The sequence below is a fragment of the Sminthopsis crassicaudata genome, chromosome 1 (genome assembly GCF_048593235.1).
Source record: "Sminthopsis crassicaudata isolate SCR6 chromosome 1, ASM4859323v1, whole genome shotgun sequence".
NCBI lineage: Eukaryota > Metazoa > Chordata > Mammalia > Dasyuromorphia > Dasyuridae > Sminthopsis > Sminthopsis crassicaudata.
In genome coordinates this window covers 389,469,857-389,483,185 of record NC_133617.1, presented here as the reverse complement: position 1 = coordinate 389,483,185, position 13,329 = coordinate 389,469,857, and the positions used below count along the sequence as shown (strand labels likewise).

The following is a 13,329-nucleotide window of genomic DNA, read 5'->3' as shown; positions in this document are numbered from 1 at the left end:
AGTACCTACACCTCAGGACCAAATGAGATAACATTTAAAGCAAAAGTATCATACAAATGCTAGTTGTGACAATATATTTATAATATTCACATTGCCTTCCTCAACAGAATATAAGCTTTTTGAAAGGAGAGACTATTTCATTCTTTGTTTCCCAGTATTTAAAGGCTCCATAACTGGTATATAGGTACTTAATAAAATACTTATTGGGAAAAGAGGACAAAATGTTGGAGGGGATGTGGGAAAACTGGAACATTAATACATTGTTGGTGGAGTTGTGAACTGATCCAACCATTCTGAAGAGCAATTTGGAACTATGCTCAAAAAGTTATCAAACTGTGCATACCCTTTGATCCAGCAGTATTTCTACAGGGCTTATATCCCAAAGAGATACTGCAATGTGTGGAGGAAAGGGACCCACATGTGCCAAAATGTTTGTGACAGCCCCCCTTTTTTTTATAGATCTTTATTTATAAGATATGTGCATGGGTAATTTTTCAGCATTGACCCTTCCAAAATCTGTTCCAACTTCTCCTACTCCCTCCCCTAGATGGTAGGTAGACCCATACATGTTAAATATGTTAAATACAATATATGTATACATGTCCATACAGTTATTTTGCTGCACAAGAAGAATCAGACTTTGAAATAATGTACAATTAACCTGTGAAGGAAATCCAAAATGCAGGTGGACAAAAATAGAGGGATTGGGAATTCTATATAGTGTTTCATAGTCATCTCCCAGAGTTCTTTTGCTGGATGTAGCTGGTTCAGTTCATTATTGCTCTATTGAAACTGATTTGGTTCATCTCATTGTTGAAAATGGCCACGTCCATCAGAATGGATCATCATATAGTATTGTTGTTGAAGTATATAATGATCTCCTGGTTCTGCTCATTTCACTCAGCATCAGTTGATGTAAGTCTCTCCAGGCCTTTCTGAAATCATCCTATTGGTCGTTTCTTATAGAACAATAATATTCCATAATATTCATATACCACAATTTATTCAGCCATTCTTCAATTGATGGGCATCCACTCAGATTCCAATTTCTGGCTAATACAAAGAGGGCATGGCAGCCCTCTGGAAACTTTTTATGGTATATGAATGTTATGGAATATTATTGTTCTGTAAGAAACGACCAGTAGGATGATTTCAGAAAGATCTGGAGAGACTTACATCAACTGATGCTGAGTGAAATGAGCAGAATCAGGAGATCATTATACACAACAGCAGGAAGATTATATGATGATCAGTTCTGATGGACATGGTTCTTTTCAACAGAGATGATTCAGGCCAGTTCCAATAATCTTGTGATGATGAGAGCCATCTACAGCCAAGAGTTTGTGGGAACTAAATGTGGATCACAATATAGCATTTTTACCTCATTTGTTGTTTGCTTGAATTTTATTTTCTTTCTCATTTTTTCCCCTTTTTGATCCGATTTTTTTTTGTATGCCTATATTGGATTTAACATATATTTTTATCATGTTTAACATCTATTGGATTACTTGCCATTTAGGGGAGGGGTGGGAGGAAGGGAAGGGAAGTGGAACATAAGGTTTTGCAAGGGTTTTGAAAATATAAAGCTTCAGGGGCAGCTAGGTGGTGCAGTAGATAGAGCACCAGCCCTGAATTCAGGAGGACCCGAGTTCAAATCTGGTCTCAGACACTTAACACTTCCTAGCTGTGTGACCCTGGGCAAGTCACTTAACCCCAGCTTCAAAAAAAAAAAAAAAATACAATATTCTAGGAGTCAAAAAATAAATAAATAAAAATAAAATCTAGAATTACAACAATAGAAAATATAAAGCTTCAATTAAAAAAAAAAAACACAACCTATATAACAAATACTATACATTGTGTTCAGGAAAAAAAAAAAAAATGAGAAGTCCTTCCCTCAAGCTTATATTCATTCAGTCCATTAAAAATCTGATCTGTACGATTTTACCTTCATGGAACAGTTGTCCTATCAAGGATAAAGTCATCAATTCTAAACTCCTGACCATGCTGCTAATTAAACCTTGACAATCACCAGCTACCTCAGCATCCTCTCTTTTGATTAGAGGGCTGGAGGGTAAAAATTAGACTTTCAGCTCACTCCACTTTGTATCTACTGATCTGCTTTTTATCAAACTGCATGTCCCCCTCTACCTACTAGTACCAAGTACAGGAAATCTCCCCCATCTTGACTCCTTTTGTGACATCTTTCCCTTTTGATTATGAAATCTTTGAAGGGAGGAACTTTGTGGTTGTTTAGTCATGTCCAACTCTTAATGATCCTATTTGGGGTTTTCTTGGTAAAAAGTACTGGAGTGGTTTGCCATTTCCTTCTCCACATCATTTTACAGATGAGAAAAATGAAGCAAACAGGGTTAAGTGACTTACCCAATAAGAGTCACCTCGCTAATATCTTGAGGTTGGATTTAAACTGGGTCTTCCTGACTCCAAACCTAGGGGTCTATTTACTATACTACCTAGCTGCCCAGGGCAGGGACTATCTTTTTTACTAATTTTATCTCCAGTGCTGAGCATATGTCCCAACACATAGTAAGTGCTTTAATAAATATTTACTGGATTAGATTTTAAATATTATAAAGCAAAATACAAATAGGCTATGAGGGGCAGCTAGGTGGCACAGTAGGGTAGAGCACCAGCCCTAAAGTCAGAAGGACCAGAGTTCAAATCTGACCTCAGATACTTAACACTTCCTAGCTGTGTAACCCTGGGCAAGTCACTTAACCCCAATTGCTTTAGCAAAAAAAAAAAAAAACTAGAAATAGCCTATGATTACTATTACTGTAATAATCTTTATAACTTCCTATATACAACCTGCCATAACATTCTGAATTTTATAATCTATCATCCTACATTCTTCATTCTAGCATTTGTGAAAGTCATCTACCCAAGTAAGCTAGTGGACCTCACTTCCCCAAGGCTCAGCATTCAGCTAAAAATCTCAAGACAGTTACACAAGGCCTTTCCTTCTCAACAGCTCACAAGTAAAAACTCAGCTTACCCATGTTTAGATCTTAATGATTCATGAACCAGACAAGTCAGACAGCAAGACTTTGCCTTTATTTGTATTTGTACAGAGCCAGGCTCTGGCTCCCAGCAAAAAGCCAAATAGAACACAGTAAAGGAGATTCTCAGGTAGTTTCATCAGCTTCATGCCTCTATCTGGATGCCTCCTAGGAGAGTCCAATATTCAGCTTTGAGATACAAACACAATGTACTATTGAACACTTGAGACATCTCCATCTTGATGATCTCTCCTAAGGACACCTCTTGACACTTTTTAAAGGAATAAGAGGCTCAGTCATAGTACAGTGATAAAAAGGAGCACTGACTTTACAAAATCCTGCATTTCCCACCACTATTGCTGAATTTCATGGGCATAGATTAGTCAGTGCATTACCAGAAACATAACATAAAACTGGTTTGCAGGACAAATTCTTCATTAAAAAAAGGTGTTCTATAGGTAATTTCACACTGCTCATGATCAAACAGCTCAAGGCCTTTATACTGGAGTTCCTTCAGCTTGGTTGTTGGCATTTTGCTTTTGAAAAGAGATTCTTTTCTCCAAATCTATCATGGGCTCCTCAATGCTGAAGTTGCCCTGCTTCTGTCGTTCTGCAAAAATCATTGCCCGGAGCAAAGGAGGGTAAGGCACATATCGGATAGTTTCTTCGGGCTTAGGAATAAAGTTCTTAAAGGTTTCCTCCTCATGCTTAGGCACCAACCTCCAATCGTGGTACATGACCTGGTCAATCTCCTTTTCTTCGCTCTCTGTCTTACCTGGAGAACAGTTGAAGCAAAAGGGTGTTTGTTGCTGGCACAGTCTTACACCATTAAGTATATGGCAGTCTCTCTCTCCCCTCCCATAAACAAATAGAAACACCAATGAGCAATCAGTTTCAAAAGTGTCCCTCCCCTACTTTCCTTACCTCTGAAGGTCAGGATCCCCCAGGCCTTTCCATGATCCAAATTCTAGAAAGAAATGGCAAAACCTCAGGTGAGGTCAATCCAGTGACATAAGGCCTCTTCTCCAAATATTTTCCACCTTCAGCCAAGGGGAAGTGGGGGGACGTGATCAAAAATAACAAAAATGGAATCAGACTCTCACAGATGGAGGGGATGTCAGGGAACACCTAATCTGACTCTAAACGACCAGGAATTCCCACTGTGTGTCCAACTTTAAGGTTATCCAGCCTGTGTTTTAAGACCCCCTGTGATGGATTTCATTCACTTCCTCCAGGGGCCACCCGGTCCAATTCTAGCAGCTAATTATTATCGGGAGTCAAAACCTGTTTTTTTCTGCTACTTCTACTCTTGACCACAGAAAAGGTAAGTCTACCTATCAGATATAAATTAGAATGAGACAAATCGGGAGGAAAGTAACTAGCCTATGACAAGTGTGACCCTTGGACGCCCTCAATTACTTAAACCAGGAGAGGCAGAGGTCAAGTCCTGCACCCGGCTTCCATGGCCTGGATCCCTCACGGGGTGACCTTGTGGGAAAGCCCCTCGGTCCCCTCCCCCAACGACAAGGAGGCTTGGTGGGGGGAGGGGCCGGACGGATGAATCGGGCCGGCAGGCGGACTGGGCAGCACCCGGGGTGGGGACAAGGACAGGGACGGGCCAGTCACGCACCGGTGCCGTGTAATCGGCGCGGACGCGGGTGAGTTGCCAGTAGCAGGGCTCGTCGTGCTGCCACAGCCAGGACTTGCGTGTGACGAGGCGACCCAAGCCGAAGCACGGCAGTCGATTAAGCAGCTGCAAGAGGCGGCTCTCGTGCCGCACGTCGGCCCAGGCTTTCTCGGGGAGGCGGCGGCCGCTACGTGTACGAGTCATCGTCTCGTAGTCCAGGGCGAAGCGCTCCGAGTCCCGCGGCCGCGCCTTCAGTTCCCGATAGGCGCGCACCTTGCGGGCCAGCTCCGCGATCAGTCTCGGCCGCACTTTCTTCCGCGCCATCTCACCGGCCTGGACTTCCCGTCTCCGCACCGGCCTGAAGCCCGGAGAGCGGAAATCTCAGCTCTCCGCCAGGCCGTAGCACCGCCCACCCCGGCCCAGAGCCGGAACATCCTGGTGTCTCCGGCATCCGGGGCCGATGGCGCGCGCCGAAGGAAAATAACTCGAGCACGTTTGGGAGCGAGGTGGCTTAAAGGGAGGCAGAGCCCTGGCTGTGGTGACTCGGGGCCACTATCTGAAGAGCAGCTGAGGGGGTTAAAAGGAGAAGATTCAAAGGGAATTGGAGCGGAGGACACGGGCTGACGGAACCTGGGAGGAGGGGCGCGGGGGACGATACTGAGAGAAGGACCACGGATCTACGGAGGCTGGGGGCGGGGTGGGGCCTACATGGCGAAATTCAAGGGGTGTGGCCGACGGGAGGCGGAGCGTTTGGGCCAAATCTGCAGGACTTCCGGATGGAAGACCCGCGGCATCCTTCCTTTTTCCGGCTGGTTTTAATCCCTGGGCCGCACGTGAAGCCTGTCACTGGTATACGAAGCCTCCCCTTGGGAAAACTTTTCTGGGCTGCGCAAAAGCAAAAATAATGTGTGAATATTATATCCCATCCTTGTACATTCGAGGCATTTTCGGGATACGAATAAGGCACTATAAGGTGGGGACGGGGCCGTGTGGAAGGAAGTGATGCTTGATTCTAGGAGACAAAAATGGGGAAGCAGCTGGTTGCAAACGTGGAACCGAGGCCCACACGTGGAATGTCATCCGTGAGGATGGTCAGACTGGCAAGGGTTCTGGGAAGGGAATTGTGGCAACAAAGTCTGAATGGGTGAGCTGGAGCCAAAGAGGAGTTTTTCATCTTAGAAACAGAAGGGAGCCGCGGGGAGCTTTGGGAACATTTTAGACCGTGCTTTTAGGTATATCACATTGACAGCTGCGAATGTCAGATTGCAAATAAAAGTTACTGGAGGAAGGAGAACCACGTAGGAGCCTATTTAAGGTGATAGACTAGCTTAGAAGTGACAAAGGACTCAACTTGGTTGGTGAAAAGAAAGGAGGAGGAATACAAGAGGTGTAGAACTAGAACAAAGACTTGACATCTAACTGAATTGGGTAGGGGCGAGGAGAAGACAGTTATGGGTGATTCTGAGATGGACTGAAAGATGGCAGCACCCACGATCAAAGTGGGGATGCTTGGAAGAGGAGTGGGCTCGTAGGAAAACCACCATAGTTTTTTGTGTACATGCTGAATATGGAAATACCTATAAGCCATTTGGGTAAAAATGTCCATAGGCAGGCAGAGTTAAGTAGGACATACAGATGGAGGAATCCTCTGCATAGAGAAAATTGAATTCATGGAATTGCAAATCAAGACAACTCTGAGATTCCACTACACACCTGTCAGACTGGCTAAGATGACAGGAACAAATAATGATGAATGTTGGAGGGGATGTGGGAAAACTGGGACACTCATGCATTGTTGGTGGAATTGTGAACTGATTGAACTAGTTGTTGCCAAGCAGTATGGAACTATGCCCAAAGATCTATCAAACTGCATGCCCTTTGACCCAGCAGTGTTACTGCTGGGCCTGTATCCTAAAGGAGGGAAAAGGACTCAAACGTGCAAAAATGTTTGTGGCAGTCCTTTCTGTAATGGCAAAGAATAGGAAAGTGAGTGGATGCCCATCAATTGGAGAAAGGCTGAATAAATTTATGGTATATAAGTGTTATGGAATATTCTTGTTCTATAAGAAATGACCAGCATGATGAATACAGAAAGGCCTGGAGAGACTTACATGAACTGATGCTGAGTGAAATGAGCAGAACCAGGAGATCGTTGTTCACAGTAACAAGAAGACTATATGATCAATTCTTGATTCAGGCCAATTCCAATAGTCTTGTAACGGACAGAGCCATCTACATCCAAAAAGAGGACTACGTGGATTGAATGTGAATCACAACATAGTATTTTCACTTCTTTGTTGCAAAAAAAGTCATCTGCATCTCTGTAGCTCCATTTTAGGTCAGTATTATTCAGCCTTGTGCCATGGGTTCTACTGATTACAATTCTTAAACCTTCAAATAGGAAAGAATGGCATGCAAGAAGGATTTCTTTTTTTGACATTAACAACCTTTAATCTAAAGTAAAAATTTTTACAGAATGGTCAAAATTTGTACCAGAACCAGGTGACTGGTCATAGATAAGATTCCTTCCCCATTTCCCTCCTCACTTCTTCCATCAACTCTCATCAGGGAGGTGGTATTGAGTAGGAGTAGAGAAGGAAGAGTGACTGGCCCACTGAACTACAAGCAGCAGCTGAGACTTCTGGTCAACTCAAGAGTGTTCTTTTCTCCCTGATTTCCCCAACCCCAGATTTCCTAGAATCCAGCTTCAAAAAAAAAAAAAAAAAAAAAAAAATTTTTAAGTATTTACTTAAAATTCAAATAGATAATAGAAAAAGAAAAAAGAAAACACAAAAACATTGTCATGTGCAAAGTTATGAAAATTCAAAATATGTAACAACACTTTCCATTTCGAGAAAGCATATATAATAGAAGGCATTATATTCAAAACTGACCATCTTTTCTTTGTAATTTTCTTATTTTCTGCTATGTACTTTTTACCCCACACATCCCCCAAGCAGGCTAGAGTTAAGTATGGATATATTTTTGAATAAGTTTTATACATACACATATACACATGTATACATACATACATACATACATACATTTAAAACTATTAATATGGTTGACATAGATTTTTCTTTTGATGATTACCACCCCTACTTTTTTTTCTAATTCCACTCCTGTCATTGTTACTGTTTGTGTATATCTCATTTCCTATTCTTGCTAACTCTTCTATTTTACTTCTACTCTCTAGCTTGCCTTGCTATTACTTAACCTCCTCCCTACCTGAAGATCTCTCTCTTATCCTCTCTCCCCACCTTTTTGTCTTTTACATTAGTTTAGATACTTCTATACATCTCATTACCTCCCCTAATTTTTTCTTTTTAAATAGATTTGAGTGTTGTATCTTTCTAGGTATATATAATGTATTGTTCCCTTTTTAAACTATCTCTTATGTGAGCAGGATTTCAGAACTACCAGTTCCCCTCCCCCATCTAATTCCTCTTTGTTGATTCCTGTTCTTGTACCTCATTCATATAGTATAATTGTTCTTTGCCTTTTTCTACATGGTTTTGCTTTTTAGAGTCACATCATACTCCTCTCCAATGCCTCTTCAGCCCAGTCTTTTTTTTTTTGGGACTACCTAACCTAATTGCTAATAGACAATCTTACATATGATTTACCTTTCCACATATAAAACATAAAAAGTTTGTCCTCATCAAGCCCCTTGAAATTAGTCTTTGATGTTGGCTCTTATATATGTATTATACTTAATTTTGCTGGAAACATTTTCGGCCACAACACCTAGTTCTTTTGATTATTGATCAAAACTCCAGGACTTGTGTTCTTTTATTGTAACTACTGCTAAAATCCTTATTGTAGTTCCAATTGTTGGATTATCTGTTGTTTTTGCTTATAAAACTGATGGGGGAGTTGAAATTTAGCAGTGATTCCCTCTTGTTCTAGCACATCAGGATAATTTTCTCTTATTATTTCATGTATTATTATATCAGGATTCTTTTTTTGGTCATAGCTTTTCCAGTTCTTTGTTTTCTCTTCTTGATCTGTTTTTCTTTTGAGATCTCACATTCTTTTCTATTTTTTCATTCTGTATATTTTATTATTTCTAGGTCTCCTTTTAACTAAACTGAATTTCTTGTCCAATTTTAATTTTCAAAGAATCATTTTCTTCCTTTAGACTGAATCTCCTTTTCTAGTTTTCTTTTCATAATCTTGCTTTTCTTGAATTGTTATTCTTTTTATTGTTGTTGTTTTGTTTTGAGGCTGGGGTTAAGTGACTTGCCCAGGGTCACATAGCTAGGAAGTGTTAAGTATCTGAGACCAGATTTGAACTCGAGTCCTCCTGAATTCAGGGCTGGTGCTCTATCCACTGTGCCACCTAGTTGCCCCCTTGAATTGTTATTTTCTTAAGATTTTTCTCTTAATCTCATTTGATTTTTAAAATCTTTTTTGAATTCTTCTGTAAATTCTTTCTGGGCCGATAAGTATTTAACATTACTCTTTGGAATTGATTGAGTCTTTTATGTCAATATCCTCTGAAGATGAACCTTGGTCTTCCCTATTCTGTATTACCACTTTTTTATAGTCTTTTGGTTTTGTTTTGTTTTGAAAGAGCTCCTTTAGTAGGGATGGGGTTCTTTGGTTCTCCCCTCTGGCCTGGAACCCCAAACCAAGAATTCCACCTTCCTCTAAGTGATCACAGCCAGCATTCTTGGCCCCACTGCGAATGTGCTGGTTCCTTCATCTCAGCAGCACAACTTGGCATTTTCTAGGACTCGGAACTCCCAGTACCCATGTTGTCTGGGAGAGGAAAGTTTCTCTACAGCTAGCCCCAGGGATCTCCACTTGCTGTTTCAGCAGAACTAGCCTGAAGCTGTAAACATTTCACTGTGGCCAAATCTCTGTCCTGGGATTTTCAGATCTTCTCCACTTAATCTGGGAGTATCACCATTCTGCCCCAACTCTTGTTTTTCACTGGTTTCTTTTACAATTTTGTTTTGTCTGGAGGGGAAGAGGAGAATCTAGAGAGCTTGGAATTTTCTGATCTAATCTGTCATCTCTCCAAAATCCCCTCCCAAACCCTGCTTCTTAAAACTCTTGTTTACAACTTGTTAACTGAATGTGAAAGTCATGATTTTTTTAATCAGTAAATGCTTGATTTGTACACCTATTTTATATACCTATATGCCTGAGAACATGAGAAAAGTTCTCAGGTGAAGAGGGGTGGTAAGTGGAAAATTTAAGCAGCCCTATGTTAGAAAATGCTAGTTCCAGTGTCCTAAAAGAGCCTTTGGGATCCCTAAATTGTGAGGGTGGCATTGAGCCCCAGCCACAAAGTCTCACCTGGAAGAGATCTGTGTGCACAGTGCTTTTCCTATACCTCAGAACCTCAAAGCAGGAAATGCCCCTTCTCCTCAGCAATATTCCCATTTGCACCATGCCATCTGTCCCAGGCGTGGTCTGGTTCTAGCAGTACTTCCAGGCAATTTGGAGTACTTTTCAACTCTTCTGTAAGTTGCTGGCTCAAATAGCCTAATGACAGCTCTGGAGTCTCCACTGGCTCTGCTGCTGCATTGTGGGTTGCAAAAGCTCAGAAGTCCTTGATATCCTGAAATCAATTTTTCAAAAGCCTCATGTCATTGGCACAGGTACCAGGGAGGAGGAAGTCAGGGTTACTTCCTGGTAGCCTTTACTCAGGATGCTAAATTATTTCCCAATCATGTCCTGTTCTTCCTCCCCCCCCCCCCCATACATCTAAAGTTAAAGTCACCCTAAGAACCAGATCAGACTGAAAAAGATGTCCAAGTCTCTTCCAATGATAAACTGGAATCACCCTCTATTGCTCAGAAATCTCCTTTTAACTGAATTATCTCCCACTACTGTCATTGTGGCACCTAATCCTCCCTGGGGGGAAAACTACTCTTTTTTTTTTTCTAGAGCAAAGAAGGAAGTCTTAGTTGAGTGAAAAAAAAGGGAGGGGCTGGACCTGCAATACAATTTTAGCAGCAAAGGCAGTTCTGGAGAGTAGACATTAAACTGGACAGGATCCCGAAGAGTTGGAGAATAGGAATTACTGGCATATTCTAGGAACTTTGGGACGAAAAGGAGAGAAGGTGGGTGGTAAAGGCTCTGGACTGGAGGCCTCATACAGTGGTCACAAATTATGAGCAAGAAAGAGTTCAAGTTCATCAACAAACACTACTGACTTGATTGAAGAAAAAAATAAGACTTGACACAAAACAAGACCCTAGTTTCCTCATTGCTCTTTCTCACGAGAGGGTTCTACCACTAGCTCTTTTCTTTTGGTGGCAGAGTCATTTCACTGCTGGCTGTTCCTTGGACTGTATCTGAGAATGCTGCTGGTTACTCATTACCACCTGGATTATCAGTAGTAGTTCCTTGCTTTGCTGTTCCAGAGGCCTTAAGGGAATGCAAAGAAAAGCCATCATTCGGCAGTATGCTTAGTGAGATCGACTTTCCTTAAGTCTTTTTCAGTGTTAGCCATCCCAGACTAAGACCACAAAGGATCCTACACCAAGATAGAAGTTTTCTGTGGGTGGGGAGAGGAAAAAAGGATGAACCAGAAAGGAAATTTTTTGCTCAGGCTCTCACAATCTGGTGCCAAGGGAGTTCAGCAGTAGTCAGATATCCAGCTCAAAGGTGGCAGAGACTAGGGAGGTTGATTTCAGGCTCCAAGCGGCTTTGAGGGTCTTTTTTCTAAAGGACTGCCCCCTAGTGCTGGGCAGGAAGGGCTGCTGAACATTACTATTTGCAATTGCAGTCATCTGTGATCCTTTATTAAGTTGCTTTCTAAATTATGTTAGATTGGTAGGGCACTGCCCCCTCCTAAACTGTACCTTTTGTCCCTTTATCTCTTCCTCCTTCACAAACCTTAGTGTTATTACAACTGCACTCACAGCAGGAGCTAAGCCAGCATGTGTGTGCAACTACAAAGGCTATTGCCTATAGTCAGTACAAGTGTTTCAAGCCTTGGCCAGGGTGGGCCTAGGAGAGATCGCAGCCAATCTTTTAGAATAACAGTTGTACCAGCACACAATCAGAAATTTTGTATTCTAAGCATTCAGTTCTCATTACCAGTCTTGATTTCATTACTCATTGTTCAGCTGAGGAAACTTCTACCCATGTATACTCTCATCTGTACAGTGAGTAGTAGAGACCCCAGACTCATCTGTAAAGTGACAATTCATAACAAACGACCTCCAAAGTGTGTCCCTCCTTCTGGCTCAACATCCACAATCCTGAGTCAGACCATCTTAAAAATACAAAATTCTGTGTTCTGTGCTTTCCCCTTGGGCATCTAAGTTCTCTGACATCATTCCTTGGTCTGCCTCTTTTTAGAAGCAATGACAATGATGATTCAAATTGAAACCTACCAGGCTCTCTATTGGAGTGGGTGGCCAGGGGAGTTAAGTCAAGGTAGACTTAAGTAGAATGGAAACCAAGTTTGCACAGGCTTGCTGAGCAGGGCACCCAAGGAAAGACAGTATGCAACTCAAGAGTCATGGGCTGCTGGTCAAATCTTCTAACAGAGATAGGATAAGACTTTATTTTAATCCAAGTCATGATCATTACTGTCCCTCCTCTCCCCTTACACCTTCCAACCCCAGACCAAGAGGGTTCAAAAGCTGGTATCACGTTACTGGATAAGGGGAAAGGAAGGTGTAGGAATTACCAACTTGTACATGATCATAGGTCACCTTTAGGCATATGCACTTTAAGCAACAGAGCAGGAAGGCCTTTCTCTGCTCAGTGATACTGCAGTAAAGAAAGATTATCTGATTCATGTCTGAAGAATCAGCCCAAATCTATCCCTTTGAGTCTCCATTTTGTGGAATCTTGACTTTTTGTGTGGATTGTTCTCTGGCTAAACCCATAAAGGTTTTTTTTTTTTTTTCCCCTGAGGCTAGGGTTAAGTGACTTGCCCAGAGTCACATAGCTAGGAAGTGTTAAGTGATTGAGATCAGATTTGAACTCGGGTCCTGTGCCACCTAGCTGCCCCAAAACCCATGGAGGTTAAATAAATAAATAAATAAAGCCTCCCCCTCCATTTCCCAGCTTTTCAGGAGTGTTAGTACAGCAATTGGCTTTTTCTTGAAGCCTTCCTGCCCAGCATTGATGTGGAGAAGGAACCAGGCAGAAGAATAAAGCCATGGGAAATAATTTTTCACAGCAGAAATTGTGGGTGGCAAGAAACATGAAAGGGGCAACAAAGCAGGAAATGTAATTAAGGAATGAAGTGGGAAGTATCAGAAAGCTGAACAAGGCTTGTTTACTATTTCGAGAGCTAAAGGGCTAGTATGACAACTGAGCCAGATGATATAAATTGTTGGCTATTGTTGGGCCAAGATTTTTTTTTCTTTTTCAATGAAGAGTTCACTAAAGTTTAAAGGAGAACTCTTGAATTTTACCATTTCCAGCCTAGATAGGATGCAGTTACAATTTTAATAAGCAGGGGATTAAAGTGCCTGGCAACTCACACCATTTTGCCAAGATTCTATGAACCTCTACAATTCACTTAAGACCCCTTAGCTCTCCAGAGGCACAAGGCCAAAATTCTGCTATTGACTGCCACCAAAAATCACGGCCTTCTGATTAGTAAAAAGGGCTAATTCCCTACCCCAAAGACATCACAACAGTACTTGGGACCACCCCTCACATATCACACATCCACCCAACTCCTAATCACGGGCCCATTTA

General features: G+C 41.8%; 1 protein-coding gene across 1 annotated transcript; it reads right to left on the bottom strand.

Annotated features, from left to right (window-relative positions):
- Nucleotides 1-3,056: 3,056 nt before the first annotated feature.
- MRPS34 (mitochondrial ribosomal protein S34) lies at nt 3,057-5,109 on the bottom strand. Its single transcript, XM_074279584.1, has 3 exons — nt 4,651-5,109; nt 3,945-3,987; nt 3,057-3,795 (listed from the first exon to the last, which is right to left on the bottom strand). The coding sequence occupies exons 1-3, from the start codon at nt 4,969-4,971 to the stop codon at nt 3,518-3,520; spliced, it is 642 nt and encodes a 213-aa protein (XP_074135685.1). The 5' UTR covers nt 4,972-5,109; the 3' UTR covers nt 3,057-3,517.
- Nucleotides 5,110-13,329: the final 8,220 nt, after the last annotated feature.

Bases quoted from the DNA above. Each gene is read 5' to 3' on its own strand.
- MRPS34 (XM_074279584.1), bottom strand. From the start codon at position 4,971: ATGGCGCGGAAGAAAGTGCGGCCGAGACTGATCGCGGAGCTGGCCCGC. The intron at 3,988-4,650 runs GTGCGTGACTGG...ATTTCTTTCTAG, and splicing joins GCGCCGATTACACGGCACCG to AATTTGGATCATGGAAAGGC. The intron at 3,796-3,944 runs GTAAGGAAAGTA...ACTGTTCTCCAG, and splicing joins GGGGATCCTGACCTTCAGAG to GTAAGACAGAGAGCGAAGAA.